At 40.9% G+C, this 21709-nt stretch overlaps 1 protein-coding gene across 1 annotated transcript in view; it reads right to left on the bottom strand.

The window, feature by feature from the left end:
- rgs17 (regulator of G protein signaling 17) overlaps window positions 1-17478 on the bottom strand; it is a 35313-nt gene extending 17835 nt beyond the window's left edge. Inside the window, exons 1-2 of the mRNA XM_015944564.3 lie at window positions 17282-17478; window positions 10657-11038 (exon numbers count right to left, since the gene is read on the bottom strand). Of these exons, the coding sequence (XP_015800050.1) occupies window positions 10657-10659 (3 nt within the window). The 5' untranslated portion in view covers window positions 10660-11038; window positions 17282-17478. The remainder of the gene's footprint in view (window positions 1-10656; window positions 11039-17281) is intronic.
- Between the last annotated feature and the right edge of the window lie 4231 nt (window positions 17479-21709).

Genomic DNA, 21709 nt, shown 5'->3' with positions numbered 1-21709 from the left:
TTCCACCCTCATCCACAGATGAGCGGAATGTGGGCTAACAGGGCCCAGTTGCTCAGCGCCGCCATCTCACTGCGGCCATAGCCTACGCTGCTAGCTTCGCTGATCTCCGACTGCAGCAGAGGAGCGGAGCGCAGGCTCATGCTGCCCAAATCCGATCGCTGTGGTCTGAAGTTGTGCTTGGTGCCTAGAGTTCTCTTAGGGAGACAACAGAAACTCTAGAGCTTGAGTTGATGGATGCTTCAAGTTAGAGTCGCTCAACCAAGGTTTTCAACCAAACCTCTGTGAGCTTTGGTTAGTTTGTAGCTGGGAAGAATGATGGAGTCAGAACCTCATTGTTCTGCTCTCAGCTTCTGCATCTCTTTTTCCATATTTGGACCATCTGGGCGTGACGAGACGTGTGACACAGCCAAGATGGCGGTGATCGGAACTGCCGATTTGGCTTCAAATGCACGTGACAGAAAGCTATGGGTGGAGTTTGTCCATATTTCTACAGTCATTGGTTGCTCTATTATTTGGAGGCAGCAGTAGCTCAAGAGGTTGAGCCTTGAGAACAGAGAATTGTGGAATCCCAGCTACCACCAGAGTACTCTGCTGTTGTGTCACTGGGCAAGACACTTCACCCAACTTGCCTGTGTTGGTGGTGGTCAGAGGGGTGGGTCGATGGTGCAAAAGGCATCCTCGCTTCAGTCAGTCCACCCCTGGGGGGCTGTGGCTACAAAGTGGCTTACCATTACTGACAGTATGTGATTGTGTGAGTGTATGAATAATGGAAAGCGCTTTGGGTGCCTTGAAAAGTGCTATATAAATCTATTATTATTATTTATTATAATTTTTATTATTATTATTATGCAAAGTAAGCATTCACTAAAAGTTCAACCCAACAAAGAGGAAAGCAATACAAACAAGAAAGTAACTTGCAGAAAAAAGTAAGTAAGCAATGGGCTAACCCAGACATTGAGTGTTCTATTCCATAACAGCTTGCAGTGAAGTTCAACCAGATTGGCGGCATGAGGGTATACCGTATTGCACCACAGCCCAAATTCAACCAAACTGAACTTGGAATTTTGAAAGACTTGATTACCAAATTTTGTGAGGTGCTACATAAAACCTGTTTATGAGCAATGCATGCAACAAAATACATGCAAAATAACATGACTGTTTATTGTGCAAGCCTCAGTTTGTTGGTGCATTCCCGGAGTGGGACAACCATGCTCCATCATACATCAGTGATCTGATTGTTCCAAACATTCCTAACCGAGCACTTCGCTCTCAGACAGCAGGTTTACTGGTGGTTCCCAGAATGTCTAAAAATAGGATGGGAGGCAGATATTTTAGGTATCAGGCTCCTTTCTTGTGGAACCAGCTCCCAGCTTTAGTCCTTAAGCCAGACACCTTGTGTCTTTCTGAGACGCCTCTCGTAACCTCCTGTACACTACACGATGCTCGGCGCAAAACTCGCCCCGACCTCGTGGATTCTCACACGAGTGGAAAATCGGCTCAAAAAAGTGAAAAAGTCACACAGTGTACGCCCAGCTTTAGACTGCTGGAGGATACACTGACCACTTTCCACACTCGACTACTTTCTTCTACAATTAGCTTTTTAACTGTATTATTTCCAGCTATTTCAGCTGCTAACTTTATTTTTTCTCTAAGTATTTTTTTCCCCAGAAGAAGTTACAATGATTTTCTGCTGAGCTGTGGTGCCCTCATGGAGGGGGCCATCGGCTTGAACACTGTTGCTAACCATTTAAACATTCTCCCTCTCCTGATAATAACATTTTACTATCTTTGACATCAAATGTGCTACTACTAGTTTACCCGTTTAATTATAGATTCAATAGATAAATACAATAAAGTTTCTCTCTCACTAAATAGAATATTTACTAAGAAATCATAATGTAACCATAGAAACATTACTTGGTATATATGTTATGTGCGTGGATGTGTGTTTGTGTGTGGGTGGGCTGGTGTTGGTGTATGCGTGTGTCTGCTCTGTCTTCTCCATCCCCAGTCAGTCGCGGTGGATGGCTGCTTATACTGAGCCAGGAGGTTTCTTCCTGTTAAAAGGGAGTTTTCCTCTCCACTGTCGCTATATGCTTGCTTAGTATGAGGATTGCTGTAAAGTCACTAACACTAGTCAGTGACTTGATGCAATTAGCTGGGTTCCTTATATAGGAAACTTTTTATTGATTGGCTTATTGAACTGACTTGTATTGGAATGTTTACTATGTGAAGTGCCTTGAGATGACTCTTGTCGTGATTTGGCGTTATATAAATAAACCTGAATTGAATTGAATCGCATGCTGTATTTAAATGGTGTTGGCTTGCATAGTGGTCATTGCTGCTGCAGAGAACCGGTGATTAAAACAAATTAGTTATTTGATGGTGGAAATAAGTTAAGAAAGAAAGAAATTTTGCTGTTTATTGATTTAAAACTAAATTAACAAATACAATTTTGCTATGCACCTATTAATTAGTTCTTCACATGTAAAAAAATAAAAATAAAAATAGAGGAGGATTATGCAAGTCTCGACTAAGGTGATGGACAGACTGAGAAAAACATCTTCCTAAAAAGGCCTCCTAAAACCTTTACTTTGTGCTATTTTTATTTAATGTTAGCATTTAAACAAACTAACAGCAAACCAATGTTAAACAGTTCCTTATCAATCATAAAATTTGATCTGAATGCAAACAAAAATACAAAAAGGAAACTGTTTTCATTTTAAAACGCACCAAATGCTTACCTCTAAAGTCATATTTCAAACTTTTCAAACAGGACTTCAAAAAATCCAAATAAAAATAACTCCTTGTACCATAAAAAGGCTTCTCTCCTCTTTTATTTCCTTTACTGTGCGTAAAAATGTGATTTTCTGCAATGATGGTAGATAGAAGGTAGGCTAGAGAAAACCTGCCTGATATGCAAATACTGTCCAGCAGTTATTCAGCAACCAGGTAGGACCAGTGGAAAACAGGCAGCTATGGATGCAAATGAGAGAAAAGGTTTGGTTTTGTTCCAAAGCAGGGGAGGGGTGCCCATTGACAGGATATGCAAATGTGGGTTAGAAAAACAAATATGCTTTGATGAGTGATGCACCCACATGCTTTGCAAATTTGATAATGCAGCTAAAATTCTCAAAACAAATGCACTTGAATATGTAAAAAAATGTAAGTGTGTGTGTGTGTTAACTTGGAGTGATGGTGGCAGAGTTAAGTGTCCATGCCATAACTGGAGTGTCCTTGGGCAAAACTCTTAACACTCCTTGCATGCTGGTGGTAATCGGAAGGACCAGTTGGGCCACTGTGCGGCAGCCGCGCCTCTGTTAGTGTTCCCCAAGTCAGCTGTGGCTACAATGTAGCTCATCACCAATAGCAAATGGGTGTGTGTGTGATAATTGATGAATGACTGTTGGGTTGTTAAGCGCCTTGGGGAGTTATAGGACTCTAAAGGGCACTTTATAAATACAGGCTGCACTGTGGCACAGTTGGTAACTCTGCTGCCTCACAGCAACAGAAAACATGCATGTTAGGTTATTTGTCCCTAGGTGTGTGACTGGTGTCTCTGTGATGTAGTGCTGATCTAAGGACAAGCTCATGACTGTAGGAGCCATGAATCTAATCAAGATTGTTGTCAGATCATTTAATGCTTGAAGTTTAGCAAGTTTCTGTTTTCTTTTATGAACATTTTATTCATCTAAGAAAGCATTAACTGAATATGGAGGGTAGTTTGTGACTCTTCATTGAGTTCACCTGATCCAGTATCTGAAGTGGGAGTGGGAGTTTTTTGCTGACCACCATGTTTTGGGATCATTTTTCATAAAGTCATATTTTGACCAAGTTATCATGACTTCTTCTATATAAAGTTATACATATAGAGAGCTAACCCTGGAACTCAGAAAGAATTTTTAAGCAGTGCGTGAGACATTGGGAATGACCTGATCTAAGCCTCTCAGCAGCTTTTGTTTGTCTCCTGAAGTAATTAAATTCCAAGGAAAAGCATTTAAGCAGATAAGTGAGTGAGTGATGCATAACGCAATCATTTGAAAAGTAACAAGTAGGAAAGATCAAAGAAAAAGTTACTTTGATCATCTAGGACAGAAACAATCCAAAAAGGCTGCTCAAAAGTATTTTTTGTAGCTGAATCTGTGGTGACGTCATATAAGGGACTTGATTTGTAGTCATTTTATTTAAGAATTTTTATCAGCGACTGAGAGGATGGAGTAGGACGCGAGTCTGGGAGTTCCTGCCGACTTCGATTAAATAGTTATTCATTTGCGCTTTTTTGACCATATTTCTTGTCCTAATTCTGATTTTTGAATTATTTTGTTGGGACGTTTTAATCGGCTCGGCATAAAATGGCAGCAAAAAATGTAAAAACCCGCAATGCTACTCAAACACAACTGAAGCTTGGTTTGCAAACCGCGGCCACACCCTCGAGTGAGCCGTCGTCTCCGGCAAAGTTTCCCTTGGGCCAAGCTAATCCTGATATCGAGGCTCTCAAGGTCGAGTTGCTTGCTTCGTTGAGGAATGATATTGCTGACATTTTTAAAAAAGAACTTCAGGACACTCTGGGTGATGCTTTGTCCACCATTAAGTTCGACCTGCAGGCTGTGAAGACGCAGCTGGCGATCGATAAAGCTGCCAATGACTCTACCATGTCCGAGCTAAAAGGTACGGTCAAGGAGATGGAGCATGCACTGACTGTTTGCTCTGATGATGTTGCTGAGATGAAAACTACTATCAAGAGCCTCACTGCTCATGTAGCCAAGCTGGAAAACAAGTGTGAAGACTTGGAGTCCAGGTCGCGGTGCAACAATGTTAGGATATTAGGAGTACCAGAGGGCCCTGACACGTCCACCACTGCTGCCGTAGCCTCCTTGCTAAAAGAAGCATTCGACCTGGGGAAGGAGCTGCTTTTGGATCGCTCACACAGGACCCTCCAGCCTACACCTAAACCTGGCGACCGACCACGAGCTATTATATGCAGGTTTCATTACCACACTGATTGTGTTGACATTTTACGACATGCTAGAGAACGCCGACAGATTAAAGTTGGAGACCGAACCATCTCAATCTTCCCCGACTACACCGTCAAGGTGGCACGGGCTCGTGCTGCATTCAATACGGTCAGGCAGCAACTCCGTGGCATTGAAGGCGTCCGGTACGGCCTGTTTCATCCAGGACGACTCCGCATCACATACAAGGGTGTTGAGAGGGACTTTGTCTCAGCAGAAGAGGCAAGTGATTATATTAAAACTTTGATCTCTGGGTGAGCCTGAATAGCCTCTTAGTTTGATGCTGTAATGTAACTAAGTGCTCACGCTCTCGTTAGGTTTAACGCCACCTGTGCATTGTTTTCTTAGACCGCTGTGCCAGTTATTATACTGTTGGTGTGCTGGTTCCTTTTATTTTCATTGTTATCTAATGATACTGAATTATATGATATACTCTAGAGTTCAAAGGACTAGGTGGTATGTTGTTAAGCGCACACTGTTATACTGTAGAGAAGTTGGCGAGAGGTTGTGGTTTTTTTTCTTTTCTCTCTCTTGTTCCCTCTCTCGCTTTTATTTTGTATTTAGACGCCAGTTAGTCCAATCACTTCTGTGAACCATTTTTTGCTACTTTGGGGTACACTGCTGTCTCCTTTGTTTTGTTTTGTGGAGACTTGGGGTGTGTTTGGGGGTGGGGTGGGGGTGGGGGGGGGGGTGGGGGGTGGAAGGGGGGAGGGGGGGGGCTGTCCCACTTGGCTCTTCATGGCCATCTGCATCTTGGTTTTGTCTTTTTCTTTCTCCTTTTTATGAATGGTTAGTGGTAATATAGACCCCAGCATTGCTGGGTCAGGTATGCCTCTGAGGTTTATTAGTTGGAATATCAGAGGTATGGGTAACCCTGTTAAGAGATCTAAGGTTTTTACTCACTTGAAACATCTGAATTCTGACATAGCTTTTTTACAGGAGACATCTCCGTATCAACATAGGTCATATTGTCCTTGAGTAGGTCAGGTTTTTCACTCAAATTTCAATTCAAAGGCTAGAGGAGTGGCCATTCTCATCAATAAGAAAGTTCAATTCTCTTCGACCAATGTTATCGCTGATGGAAACGGTAGATACATAATTGTTGCTGGCACCCTAATGCAGAAAAAGGTTTTGTTGGTAAACGTATATGCCCCGAATTTTGATGATGCTGAATTCGCTAATAGATTACTAAGTAACATCCCCTTTCTGAATACACATTTGCTTATTTTTGGTGGTGATCTGAATTGTGTTTTTGTTCCAAGCTTGGATCGTTCTGGTCCTCGTAATTTGACTCCATCATCTATGTCTAAAACATTTTCAGATTTTATGATACAGAATGACCTTGTTGATCCATGGAGACTTCGCAACCCTACAATCAAAAAATTTTCGTTTTTCTCCCAGGTCCACCAATCTTATTCCAGGATTGATTATTTTTTCATCGATAGAACTCTCAATTCATGTGTTACTAACTCCGACTATTCTGGTGTTGTAATATCTGAACACTCTCCTCTGCTATTAGATGTTCAACTCTCTACATATAAACGTAGTCCTCCTCTTTGGAGATTTAATTCTCTCCTTTTGGCTGATAAAGAATGTTGTGAATTTATTTCAAGCTCTATTGAGGAGTTCTTGTTGTTTAATCGGGATGATTCTGTTTCATATTCTCTGCTGTGGGAGACTCTTAAATGCTATTTGAGAGGTCAAATTATTTCTTATTCTGTACGTACTAATAAAAAGATTAATGCCAGGCTTAAAGAACTTACGGTGGCAATTAGTAACTTTGATCAAATATATGCACCGAATCCTTCTCCAGAATTACTCAAGCAGCGCCTTGATTTGCAAGCCGAATTTGATCTTATGTCAACCAAAGAGGCTGAGCACTTATTACTACGCAGTCGTGGCTCATATTATGAATACGGTGACAAGGCTAATCGCTTGTTGGCGCATCAGTTACGACGTCAGGCCTCTTCACGTGTGATACCTCATATTAAAAACTCTTACGACAATATTACTACAGATCCTTTGGAAATTAATTCTACCTTTAAAGCATTTTACTCTTTGTTGTACAAGTCAGAATTTCCCACGGATAAAGCTAAAATGAATGAATTTCTTCAGTCTCTTTCAAACCCGGTTATCGGTACTCATAAGGCCAGGCAACTGGACTCCCCACTATCTGCTGATGAAGTATTAAAAGCTATTACAGCTATGCAGTCTAATAAAGCCCCAGGCCCGGATGGGTTTCCTATTGAATTTTATAAAACATTTATTGGTAAACTGGCACCTTTGCTTTTGTCTGTGTTTAACGAGTCCTTGGAATCAGGTTCATTACCTCCTACTTTCACGCAGGCCACCATAGCGCTCCTTCTCAAAAATGACAAGGACCCAACTTCCTGTGATTCTTACAGGCCATTATCTCTGCTTAATGCCGATGCAAAGGTATTGGCTAAAGTAATTGCGTCTCGCCTTGAGGATGTGCTTCCTCGAATTATCTCCGAAGAGAAGAATGGCTTTATAAAGGGACAGCAATTATTTTTTAATACCCGTACACTCTTTAACGTTATTTACTCAAAGCATCTATCTCAACTTCCTGAACTTGTGATTTCTTTAGATGCTGAAAAGGCTTTCGATAGGGTGGAGTGGGAATACTTGTTTGCAGTTTTGAAGAAATTTGGTTTTGGTGATAAATTTACTTCCTGGATTCAGCTTCTTTATTCATCTCCTAAAGCCAGTGTTCATACTAATGATGTTTACTCTGATTATTTTGCGCTGGGTCGTGGTTGTCGTCAAGGTTGCCCTTTGTCACCTTTACTCTTTGCCATTGCCATCGAGCCGCTGTCCATTACATTAAGATCTTCTTCTGTATTCAAGGGAATCACCCGTAATGGAATTACACATAAAGTATCATTGTATGCGGATGACTTGTTATTATATATGACTGACCCTGCTCGCTCCATTCCTGCTGTTTTAAGTATTCTGGAGAACTTCAGCTCGTTTTCAGGTTATAAATTAAATTTAGGGAAAAGTGAGGGTTTTCCTGTTAATACGGCAGCACGTCAACTCCAACAGTCCGATTTACCCTTTCGTCTTAGTCCCTCTGGGTTTAAGTACTTAGGGGTTAATGTGACTCGCTCTCTATCTGGCCTTAAATCAGCAAATTTGTCTCCTCTTTTATCTAGGATCACATCTGATATTCAAAGATGGGGTAATCTCCCACTTTCTTTAATCGGTAAGATTAATGTCGTTAAAATGAATATCCTACCAAAATTTTTATTTTTATTTCACTCAATTCCCTTATTTTTGCCGAAACATTTCTTTGTTTCACTGGACAAGATTATTGGTTCTTTTATTTGGGGAGGGAAGCCGCCTAGGGTTTCTAAAACGTTGCTGCAGCAATGCAGATTTAGTGGAGGACTTGCATTACCTAATTTTCTAGCTTATTACTGGGCCGCTCACATTCAAAAACTCTGCTACTGGCTAAAATCTTCTGGTTCCTCGTGGTGTAAATTGGAGCTATTATCATGTAAGGGCTCCTCTTTACCAGCTTTGCTCTATTCCTCTTAACCCGTAAAACCCTCTTTGTATACTGATAATCCGGTGGTTCTTAACACACTCAAAATCTGGTTTCAGTTTAGACGACACAATAATTTTGTAATGCCATCCTCTTCGGGTCCTCTAACCAACAATCATTTGTTTCCCCCTTCACTTTTGGACACGACATTCTCAGTGTGGTGTGACAAGGGTATAGGACAGTTTAAACATTTATATGTGGATGGTGTGTTCGATAGTTTTCCCAATTTGTCTTCTCGTTATAATCTCCCTATTACCCATTTGTTTCGCTATTTTCAAATTCGAAATTTTGTTGCCAAGTGTTTGCCGAATTTCCCCTTTTTACCTCCAGAACAGCTGTGGGAAACTATGTTATATTTTATTCCTCATCACAGAGGAACCATTTCGAAACTTTATGATGCTATTCTGTCTCTTAGTAACCACTCTAAGGTTAAGCTTAGGGGTATATGGGAAGGAGAGCTAGGAATTGGAATACATGAGGAGTCTTGGGAACAGGCTATAGCAAGGGTACGATCTTCCACCTCCTGCGCTCGTCTTGGACTTATCCAATTTAAGGTCATTCATAGGGTGCATATCTCTAAGTCTAGACTTTCTGAACTGTATCCGGAAGTGGAAAATAAATGTGATAAATGCCAGGGTTCTCCTTGTCACCTTAGCCACATGTTTTTTTTTGTGTCCTGAGCTACAACGTTTCTGGACAGGGTATTTTGCTATTATGTCAACTGTTCTTGGGGTAACTCTTCATCCTTGTCCTCTGATTGCGGTATTCGGGATTCCTGATCGCTCACTTATACTGGACTCCACACAAAAGCATATCATTGCCTTCACATCCCTATTAGCGAGATGTTTAATATTGTTACATTGGAAGTCTGCTAAGTGTCCTACTGTTTCCCAGTGGCTTAAAGATGTCATGTTTTTTTTAAAACTTGAAAAAATTAAATATACGCTGAGAGGGTGCACGGCCAATTTTTTTCATAAGTGGCAACCCTTTATCTCTTATTTTACTAGTCTAGAGGTATTACCTGTTTAATTGTACTTCTGTTATTTTTATATTCCGGTAATATGTTTGACGGTTGTGTTGATCTTTGTGGGACGGGGGGGGGGGGGGGGGGGTCTTTGTTTTTTGGTATGGTTTTTTTGTCTAATTGTCTTGTCCCCCTTTTTTTGTTGTTGTTGTTGTTCTGTCTGATTGTTGTTATTTACCTAGAAAAAATGGGGAAAGGTTAATTGTATTTTGGTAATTGCAAGTACTGTTGTTTTCTTCTTTCAATAAAAATATAATAATAAAAAAAAAAGAATTTTTATCAGCAAATAAATCTAAAATTACATGACTTAGTTTAAACACAAATAATTATTTTTCATTTAAATTGATGTACAACATGTGAGATTCAAGGCATAAGGCAAAGCAAACCAGAAAAATAAGAAACTTCAATAGCTTCATTCTTACATTTTTTTCCCACTCAGGGGACCCGTGAGCCAAGCAAAAGGGGAGGAGACTTAAGTTGGGCATAACCGCACAGAAAGGGGCAGTTCGGACTTTTCTGGTAATGTTGAAGACATTTTGCCTCTCATTCTAGAGGCTTCTTTAGGTGCCATAATTTGATTGTAGTCAGAAACAAACAGACTGATTGTTCTGCAAGTAATTTTTTTCTTTCTGCGTTTTTGTCTAAATTAAGGTAATATTATTGTTCATAGAATTAAAAATCATGTTGCCGATCAGATTTTTTCATCGAGTAAGACCTGTGGTTAGCTGGCACATTTAAAAACATGTAAAGTCATTGGATCCTGCCACTTGAAAGAATCTGAATGGGGAATCAATAGGAACCGGAATTGATGAGGAATTGGAGTCGAAAAAGGAATTGTTCAATTTCAAACTATGTCCAACCCTAATTGCTGGTCATGAGGTGTTAATCGCCTCTCGCAACCCCACGTATACTACACGACGTAAAACTCGCCCCGACTTCAAAGGCTTTTGCATAAGAGAAAAATTAGCTCAAAATGGTCCAAAAACCTTACAGTGTACGCCTGGCTTTAGGCTCCCTATATGTGTCAAATAATAATTTATCATCAAACTTACCATGAATTAATGAGTTCCTAAACACAGGTCAGACAGAGCAGTCATGGCGTGAGGTAATTGGTTGCTGGATGGTAGAAAGCCGGTTGACTGTCGGAGTGTCTTTTTGGCAAGTGGACTATTTGGCTCTCTGGAGATGCAGGACAAAGCGAGGATGAGGTGGGACTTCTTTTTAGCACAGGGAAAAGAGGTTACTGGTGTCACCATCCCTGATTGCATGGCACTGAGAAGGACATCAAAAATGAGCTGAGGTGGGAAAACTCTCCTTTTACTTCCCAACTTCTTCTCTTCCTTCTCTCCCTGCTGCCTTCTAATCTTCCTTGGATTTTGGTGAAAGGATCATTTATGAACATGAGAGCACAGAGGGGTGGTGAATGTACAGCATCTGAAAAACATGGGGACATAAAGAAGACAACATAAACTTCTAACTCAAAATTTCAATCTTTTCTATTAAAGAGTAAGATATAGATCCAGTCGTTAATGACAGTGAAGTGAAACCACAGGAAGGGTGAGTAACACAGTGTCTCCTCAAAATGTGGCAATGTGGCACCTTCCTGTTTCAACTTGTTGCAGTATGTTTATTGATTTATGTATACAGAAAGGATTAAAAAGACTAAAAGCTTCTGCAGGCTTTCCACAGATGCTAAACCGTTGGGATCATTGCACAGACATGCATATTCGTGTTCTTATGCTATTATGATGTTGAGCTACATTTAAGGACTTGCACGTGTTCGACTCGTCGGTCTACTTTCTCACTCCCATCTAATCAGTGATAAGATACTTTGTCAACTAGCAAAAAAAGCTGTTTCATTTGTGTGTCTTACTGCCAAATTGTTAAAAGAAAAACTTGTTGTTCTGCTTCAAACAGATGTTGGTGGATTTCAGAGCTACATGTGTTTGGCTGCCTTTGGACCAAGCTTAGATGATAGAATTTAGACCCTACTGGGACTGAGGATGAGCAGATCTTAACCCTCTGGAGGCAGGCGTTGCAGATTTGCAACAGTTAAAATCTACCTACCTGGTTACTCCACATATGTATTTCATGAGCATTTTTAAACTCACAAGTGCCCCTGAAGGACTTGGTTCTACGTTCTTTTATCAAAACTTATTTTGAGCCTGAGAGGGTTAAAATGATACATTGATCTAGTGCAGGGGTGCCCAGTCCTGGTCCTAGAAGGCCAGCGTCCAGAGGTGTGACATTGTGGCATCATCAAGTCATCTCCGTGTCATGTTTTTGTTCTGCTCAGCAATTAAACCAGGTGATTTCAATCAGCACAGTGAATTAACCTGGTTCAGTTGCTGAGCAGAACAAAAACATAATATTGATGCCACAGTGTCACACCTCTGCCGGCATCCATCGGGTTTTAGGTTTAACCCAGCTTCAGCACACCTGATTTCAATCAGCAGGTAATTAACAGGCTTCTGCAGAGCTTTTTGAGCTGCTGCACAGTAGGGGTTGTATGACTTAATTTTTTTTAAGGTCGACCGCCAAGTAATGAAAATCGAGCAAACTTTGACTAGTCGTTGATGACGTCACACACCTAACCACCTGAAGCAAGGTGTTTTTTTCCAACGCACCGGGGGGGGGGGGGGGGGGGGGCGTTGGTTCGCTGGAGTTTGCGACATTTAAAATTGCGCCCACATTTTCTAAGTTAACACACATTTCTTTTTACATTACAACGGTAGTTTCTGCATCCTGCTTCAGCCCTCTCCCCCCTCCCCCTGCGCAGTCGGTTTTCTTAGTTTAGCATAAAACAATGTAAGTGAATTCACAATACATTGTGTTTTTTATGTAGATGAATACAAGCCTTCCCTTCCATTGCTTTATGCTAAAACAAATGGTTACAAAATGTTTTTTTCCTGACTTAGCTAACTCTGGGGAATCTAACAACACACACAAGTTTAGGGACAGAAGACCCCTATGAGAATATTAAAATAATAAAAATGCAGCAATAAATAAAAAGTAATACTTGAGCTTTGTAACAAAGTAACACTCTGTGGAAGATAACTTGGTGAACTTATTTACCCTGGACAGGAAATAATTGCACATAAGAAACATAAATAAGAATAAATTTAAAAAGTTCCAAAACGATAATTTGTGTTCAAAGTTCAAAGGATTGGAGCCACACAACATGAGTTCATAAAGCTGGCGCCATCTGCTGGATAGGTAGCGCAATATCAGCCGTATCGGCAGTCTTTTTGGCCGATAGCCGATAGTGTTAATGACCCCAATATCGGACGATAATATCGGCCGGCCGATATATCGGTCAGGCCCTAGACCTGATTGATCATGCGCTCTGGCTACTTGTACAGGGGAGATTTCCGTCTGGTTGACTGGTTAACACGCGTGACTTTCACCCGGGAGTCTGGGGATCGAATCCCGATTGGACCATTTTTTTTATATCCGCCACAGATCTCTCTGAAGAATTCACAACATTGACGGCTTCAGCAACGCTGTGCCACTACGATGATTTTCTCTTATTTGTTTTGCAAAAGCACTTCCTTTTATTTCTCCACCTCACCCACAGGTACCTCAATTTCTGCTTCTGTGAAATAGCGCTTCCTTGATCTGCCTTGATCTATGGTCGCCATGTCATTGGCGGAGCACTGGAGCAGCCAGCTTATGTATATGCATGAGCTCCACAAGGCACTTTGCATTGACTATTTATGGCAGTAAGTGGGGCGTGGAGGGGGAGGGATGTGACTAAAATGCAGCTGAGAAACATTCTCGTTAGTCTCCGACTTATGAAGCGGAGATTGCGTGCAGCTGTGCGTACTCCATGTTTGATAAATCACAAACCTACTTGGCATAAGTACTTGTTTTTTTGTTTTTTTTTGCTGAGCTTAAGTGCGGTTTTAGTAAAGATTCTACGCAATGTTTGATAAATGAGACCCCTGGACAGTCCTCGCTGCACTGAACTGTATAGACAACACAACTAAGCTTCTGTATGGGTGAACGATTTAGGAAAAGATTGAATTGCCAAATTTTTTTCCAGGAACAATTGTGATTTCAGTTCAATCCACGATTTTCTTCAAACATGATCAGAAATCGGGTCCGATCACGTGATTTTCAGAAAATCGGAATCGGTGGGAAAATCGGATTTAACCACTCTCATTTTCGCTTCTAAGATTATAACAACCACTGTCACATGACTAAACAAATACACATCATCACCTTTTTGCATTTCTAAAGTATCAGATTGGGACTCAGTATCTGCAGATTCTTAAAATCATATGACTCTGAATCAGATTGGGAGTAAAAAAAAACGTGATCGTAAGCATAAGCTACTCACACTTACTGAGCCACTCTGAGCCTGATGAATCCTGGCATTGTCATCTTGGAATATGCTCGTGCCATCAGGGAAGAAAACATCCATTGATGGAATAACCTAGTCATTCAGTATATTCAGGTAGTCAGCTGACCTCATTCTTGGAGCACATCCTGTTGCTGAAGCTAGACCTGACCAACTGCAGCAACCCCAGATCATAGCACTGCTCCCACAGGCTTGTACAGCAGGCACTAGGCATGATGGGTGCATCACTTTCTTCCTACCCTGATGCATCCATCACTCTGGAACAGGATCAATCTAGAATCATCAGGCCAGTTTTTAAGAATGAGGTGGACAATTCTTAATCCAATTTTAGTCGTTTCTGCATCTCCTTAGATATTTTCTCTGCTTGATGCATGCCAATGATTCTTCTCAAACAGAGTAACATCTTTTCCATGACCACGAGATGCAGGAAAAAAAAACATGCAGGAAACATGCTGGAACCAGACTCCGTTTTTTCCAAGTCCAACAGGTCTGCCAGTCTGAAGTTGCAAATGCGGTATTCTGGCCACAGGGGGTGGTGGGGTTCTGAGTGACATTTCATTAACCCTGTAAAGGGTCATTTTAGCACAACCTGGCTCCAGATAATTATTTAAAAATATGAAAAAGTTGCATAATATGGCTTTAAAGACTGACAACAATAAGGACTTTTTATTTATATTGTGATATAAATTGATATCGACTGATTTGAAAATGTATTTAGAGATAGGATTTTTTTTTCATATCGCCTAGCCCTACTATGTCAATAGCTAATATAAAGGCAAGCAGTTCATGTTTGCCGACCATCAACCAAAAACACAAGAAGATGAAAACGTAGAATTTTGCTTTTTTTGGCATCATAATGGAGCCTGTCAGTAAAGGGAAAAGTGGGAAACATTTTAGGAGTTACTTTAAAAACCATTGTATTTAGAGTTGCAGCCCAATTATTGCGAACATTTGATTGGATTTAGTATCAGCAACTGTTTTTTTAGTGGATTTGGAGAAAGTATTCAACCACGTCCTTCAGACAGCCCTGTTGGGGGTACTTTGGTAGTATTGGGAATTGGGCCATTTATTACGGGTTGTTAGGTCCCTGTATGACTGGTGTCAGACTTTGGTCTGCATTGTCAGCAGAAAGTCGGGCTCGTTCCCAGTGAAAGTGGGACTCTGCCTTAGCTGCCTTTCATCACCGATTCTGTCCATAACTTTTATGAACAGGATTTCAAGGCATAGCCAAGGTGTTGAGGGGATCCGCATTGGTGGCCTAATGATCAAGTGTCTGCTTTTTGCAGACGATGTTGTCCTGTTGACTTCATCAAAATGTGATCTCCAGCTTTTGCTGGAGCGATTTTCAGCCAAGTGTGTATAAGCTGGGATGAGAATAAGATCCTCTCAATCTGAGACCATGATGTTTAGCCGGGAAAGGGTGTCTTCTCCAGATCAGGGATGAGGCCCTGCCCCAAGTGGAGGAGTTTAGGTATCTTGGGGTCTTATTCACGAGTGAAGGAAAGATGGATTGGGAGATTGACAGGCGGATTGGTGCTGTCTGCAGCGATGCGGGTGTTGTTCTGGTCTTTGCTAATGAAGAGAGAGCTGAGCTGAAGGCGAAAGCTCTTGATTTACTGGTCGATCTACGGGCCAAACATCTCCTATGGTCACAAGCTTTGGGTCATGATTGAAAGAACAAGATTGTGGATACAAGTGGATGAAATTTGTTTTCTCCACAGAGTGGCTGGACTGGCTCTTGGAGATAGAGTGAGAAGCTCAGTCATCCGGGAGGGGCTTGAAGTAGATCCGCTGCTCTACCACATCAAGAGGAGCCAGTTGAGGTAGCTTGGGCATCTATGGATGACACCTGGACACCTTCCTGGTGAGGTTTTCCTGACACATCCAACCAGAAGGAAACCCAAAGGCAGACCAGGACATGCCAGATGGATGATGTCTCTCGGCTGACCCGGGAATGCCTTAGGATTCCCCGGAGGAGCAGGGCCAAGTGGCCGGGGACAGGGAAGTCTAGGCCTCTTTGCTTAGGCTGCTACCCTCACGACCCAAATAATCAGATGATAATTTATTTTCTATCCCATCTAATTTAGGTAAAACTAATGTAAAAGCACATATTACATGTGTTTTCCATCCCACCCCAATGAAACAGCATGCTTTCTGAGAGCTGCTCCCCCAATGAGAGGGATGTTAATGTTTGCTCATGGCAGTTTATAAACTAGGCTAAAAACAAAGGTTTCTCATGTATTTTAAAAGCCTGTGAAAAAGGAATTTGCTTAGCCATGCGTAAAGATATATTATTATGAAATGCACTTGTAACACAGCAACTTTAGAAACATTTTCTTTCATATAAGATATGTCTATAAGTACTAGAACCATTTCCCCTTATGCCTGCATGTGTTTATAATAATTTTAAAGAGTTTTGGAATAAATTGTCAATATTCCTGTCATAAAATGATTTTTTTACTATATGTGTGGTATGTGGACTAATATCTCCAAAATAACTTTAAAAAAATTAAATCTATTCAATTCCGTAATGTTGTGTGTGGTGAAAAAGAGACATATATCATTACTTATTATATATGGTGTTTGGCTGCTTGTGTAAACATCCTCAGTGAAAATATATTATAAAATCTCTCTTGTGCTGATAAGAAAGTTTGCAATGTGTTTACTAAGTGAAGGGTACAAGTTAATGGAATTTATCAAGAAGTCTCCCAGGATGTAGTTGCAACACAACCTGGGTTCCTCTGACTCAACACACCCATGGGAAACTGCAGTGTGGGTGTTCCTTCAGCTGTGCACTGCAGGATCTCATCTTTTGCATTTTTACAGAGAGAAAAGCGTAGACAGACGCAAACCCTCCTGGGAGATGTTGGTTTATTTAAGATGCAGTCTGCAGCAACCGCAGCGTCTATTAATTCTGTCCAAAAGGCCTGGGAATATCTCCATATAACAAGCACAAGCTCATCGGACCCAGCTCTCGGGCTCTGTGCTCTAGCTTTGCTGGTTAGCTTACATGGTTCCTCCTGCAGCCACTCGAAACTATCCGAACCCAGCCGCGGCAGGTCCGACAAGCAAAAAGGGATGCCGTCTCACAGCTGACACCACCGACTCACAACGCGGTTAGAGAGAGGGCTGCTCGGTGCTGCAGACTGTCGCACAAACAACCTCCAGAAATCAAACACCACCCACTTTCTCGTTGCTAGCTTTAGCCGACAGCGCGCGAGCTGCTTGTCTGTGGCAGCTAGAGGAGGCACCGAGCTAACTGTCAGCTAGCCAGCCTGAGCGGAGCGGTTAGCGCACAAGAACCGGGTTCTTACCCCTTTAGGTCGGGCTGTCAGTGTCCTAGAGTGACAGTTGTGGAAACACGACGTTTCGACACTTTACATACTACATAGTATATGGGAATCCTGCGGTGTAAAGTCCATCGCCGCTGTTTTTCTGCCATCCGCCCCACTTCAGCACCGATTTCCACCGAGCCTCTGGATGCACTGCGCAGGCGCGCCGCCACCGCTGCTCTGTGACTGCGGTCGGTGAGAAGATGCGCTGCTGTGACACACACACACACACACACACACACACACACACACACACACACACACACACACACACACACACACACACACACAGTGATTCCATCTAAAACATTCTTGGAATATTCCCAACATTTTTAATTCTGTAACAATGTCTTTATTTTTGCATAAGCTACTTTCGGTGAGTTAATATTTTCTGCCTTTAAAACTCATTTAGATAATATTTTCTTCTATGCCAATTTTCCTTGAAAATGACAGGGATTTAGGACAAACACTGGCACTTATTTGATTTAATGTTTTAAGTTGTAGCAACACACTTTTAGTGAATCAAACTGAAGCTGAAACTACAGCAAACTACGAGCAGTTCCATTCATTCACCCTCTGATTTATTATGATGTAACTACTTTAAAAACGTGTTAAAGATATTGAGCATTTTACTGCATACAATTTCCAAGAATAAAGTATCTATTATAATGTATAAAGTGTTACTTATTCAAGAAAAAGAAAACAATCCACTGAGTTGGAGTGCATCATCAATTCCTTGGAGGACTCAGTAGCTAAGAAAGAAAGAACAGTTTCCTTTTCTAACACGAGGGGGCACTAAAACTCTGTCCAGCCTCTATTCTCTCACCTGTTATTATTTCAACATGTCCACCAGAGATGGAAAAGCACTTGCAATTGTCAGTAATTTGTATTAATAAAATCAGTTGAACTGGTCAGAATATACCTAACTGACTGGCTTTTTGGCTCTTTAATAATCCAATGGTGGATGACCTCTTGGCCTTATTTATTCATGAGTGTCACTTGGATGTTTGTTTTCCTCATACATCAAGGATGGTGGCACTGACTTGCATGTAAAAAGGTCAAGAGCTACAGAAGGACTACAAACAGTTAAGCATGAAACTGTCATTGTGCAAATGTGTAATTGTACAGATGAATCCACGCATGCAAACATCGCCGTGCACCTCATTTTGCACGTTGTCAGTGCATTTTAAATAGGATTGGAAAATGTTCAGATGCAAGCAGATGCACTTGTGAAGTAATACTTATGTGTACTCATGAGTGAAACAAGATTAAAGCATATGCCCGAGTTGAAATGCTGATCGGATTGTGGGAAATCTTTCTCCAATTTGTTTTCTACATAACACTTATACACATTACTAGGATGTGACCATAACATTCTCTGCACCAGTCAGAGATGCAGGGAAATGTTAGCAAATAAAGACTAAATCTTCAAATATACATCACTATACCTGAGGAATACATAGGTCAGTCGATGTTGACAAAGTTAAAACTTTAAGTTCAAGGTTTACTTAAAAACATCTTTTTTGGACTCTAATGGTCAGCTGCATCCCAAGACAGAGAAAAAACACCGCCAATTATTCCTTTCAGAGCTGTGCTTTACTGAGAGTTACAAGGTCCTGGGTTGATGCTGTTTTGAACCACCTTTATGTTTACTGCCGCAGCCTTGATCAAAGTAATGCTTCTTAAAGGCTTTCTTCACAACAAAGCTTGCACTGCCCAGTAGAGAACTCATCAGTGAAGAGCCCCAAGGTGCTGTGATGAATCTGCCTCCAAACTCCATTTTGATTCTGGACCTATTCAGATGTGATAATTAAGTGTTCCTGACTGAGACCCAGCAACACAAATAATTTTACAAGCAGATGGGCATGAAATAGTGTGTTTTGAATTCTATCAAGTTATTATTTAAATAGGCAAGAAAAATTAAGCACAAATCCTTACTTGCATCTGTGGTCTGGCTAAATTTAGAATCATGATTATTGAAAGGAGATTTTTCACAGCTATGTTCATCTTTTTAACACCTTAATATAACAGCTGAAATGTCTCCCCAGCCTTCATTAGTGTCTATGGGTGTTACGACTGGTGATAGTATTGGTGAAGGACGTCGTAACATAAAAGGCGTGGGGTCGTAACATAAAAGGCGTGGGGTCGTAACATAAAAGGCGTGGGGTCGTAACATAAAAGGCGTGGGGTCGTAACATAAAAGGCGTGGCGTCGTAACATAAAAGGCGTGGCGTCGTAACATAAAAGGTGTGGGGTCAGCAAACAATTTTATAACAAATAAATGACCAAACTCATGTAGGTCAGTTAAATACAAGAACTAAAGGTGACCTCCTAAAGAGGGAAAAAAAACAAGGACTTGAGGGATGTTACGGTTGCCAGTCTGGCCAGGGAAGAGCAGGAGCCAGAATCACCCAGCTATAGTGAAACAGCCTGACACCGCCCCTCCTCCTCCTCTCCCCCGGGCTGCTGAGGAGCACAGCTGAGCTGAATCTTCCTTGATTGCCAACACCTGTATAAAAGGCTGTGCCTTCAGCAGTCTGGGAGGCAAACACTGGACGGAGTAGGAGGTGATCATTTCTAGACTGAGGTTTGGACATAATAGGGAAACATAATACAGGGAAATGCGATTATTGTGGAGAAGAAGAAACTATAGGTCATGTTATGTTACAATGTCAGAAATATCAGGCAGAAAGGAGGAAAATGATTCAAATTCTTAGTCGGATGGAAGTGACACTCGACCTTATTGATTTATTAAGACATAATTCAAAAAGTGACTGTTTTCAGGTTTTATTTCAGTTTTTGAAGGAGATACGGGTGTTTGGGAGAATTTGATGTATGTGTGTGTGTTTGTGTGTGTGTGTGTGTGTGTATATATATATATGTATATATATATAATATGTATATATATAATATGTATATATATAATATGTATATATATATATAATATATATATATATATATAATATGTGTGGTGTGTGTGTGTGTGTTTTTGAGCGCTATTCCAGACCACACTCCACACTAGTTGGTGGCGGTAATGCACCATTTGTTGTGTGCCAACTGCCATTTAAACCCCAGAAGAAGAAGTCTGGGAGGCAGCAGTGCAGGGGTTCTGCTGTCCTCCAGGTTTTGTTTAGTTTCAACCCCTTTTCGTTTGGATTTGTTTGAGTTTCAAACTTTGGTAGTTTTTAACTCTTGGAGATAAGTTTGGGATGATCCAGTGGGATCCTTTGATGTTTGTGTTCGGTTTTAAGGTTAACTTTGTTTGTGCAATTTTACTGACCTCGGTTGTAAACACCTTTTGTTGTGGTAAAGTGTGGTAAAGCTTTTAAAATAAGTTTTTACCAGGTGTTTTTAGTCAGTGGATTGTTTTGGAACTTTTATCAACTTCAGGATTTTACAACACCTTCTGTTCGGTTAAGCTTTTAATACAAGTTTTAACCAGGTGTTTTATAGTTGATAATTTGCTGTGTAATGTTAACCTTTTAGAGAGATCTGTTTGCTTGTGTTTTTAATACCTTTTAGTTACAAATAAACCCATTTTAAACTCCTCCGCTAGTACTTATGTTACCCCCATCCTTCACATTTTTACAACACCTGTCGGGGACGTAACAAGGGAACATGCAAGCTGGAGCTCAGCTCCACTAATATAATAAACCAATAAGTCAGAGTAGACTCACATATTCAGCTATTCCCCCTTTGGGCTAAAATAGAAAGTAAACCGATAAAGTCCAAACCAACTAAGGGCGAGCACAGGGCTGTTAAAGTAATGGAAACAAAACAGTAATAATTACTAAATCAAAGCGCTTTTGAGCAAGCACACCAAAAGAAATACTTATGCTCCACTGAGCACACACAGCCAACAGGTTAACTTAACATCTACAAATGCTCCACTGAGCAAGCATAGGAAGTAGGTTCAAACCAACCAATTCCCTACCTCTATTGAGCACAATCTCCAAAAGTTCCACAGAACTCAGAGCAAAACCAAACTCAATGAAATTACACTATGTTCAAAACTAGGTGTGTTGGATTTAATTCACTCTCAAGGTATTCCCCACTCTTTCTGCTCCCTGGTTCTTCTTCTTCTGGTGTTTTAATGGTGGTTGGCAAACAACGAATGGTGCATTACCGCTACCAACGAGTGTGGAGTGTGGTCTGGAACAGCGCTCGTACAACAAAATCAAACAGGGGAAATAAAGAAAAAGAAAAAAAAATACATATATACAGTACACACAAACATACACACACATATACATACAAATACATATATACATCAAATTCTCCCAAACATCCTTATCTCTTTTAAAAACTGAAATAAAATCAGAAAACAGTCACTTTTTGAATTCTGTCTCAATAAATCAATAAGGTCTAGTTTCACTTTGATCTAAGATTTTGAATCAATGTCCTTCTTCC

The sequence above is a fragment of the Nothobranchius furzeri genome, chromosome 12, assembly GCF_043380555.1.
Source record: "Nothobranchius furzeri strain GRZ-AD chromosome 12, NfurGRZ-RIMD1, whole genome shotgun sequence".
In the NCBI taxonomy this organism is placed as follows: domain Eukaryota; kingdom Metazoa; phylum Chordata; class Actinopteri; order Cyprinodontiformes; family Nothobranchiidae; genus Nothobranchius; species Nothobranchius furzeri.
This window is presented reverse-complemented; position numbering and strand designations above follow the sequence as displayed.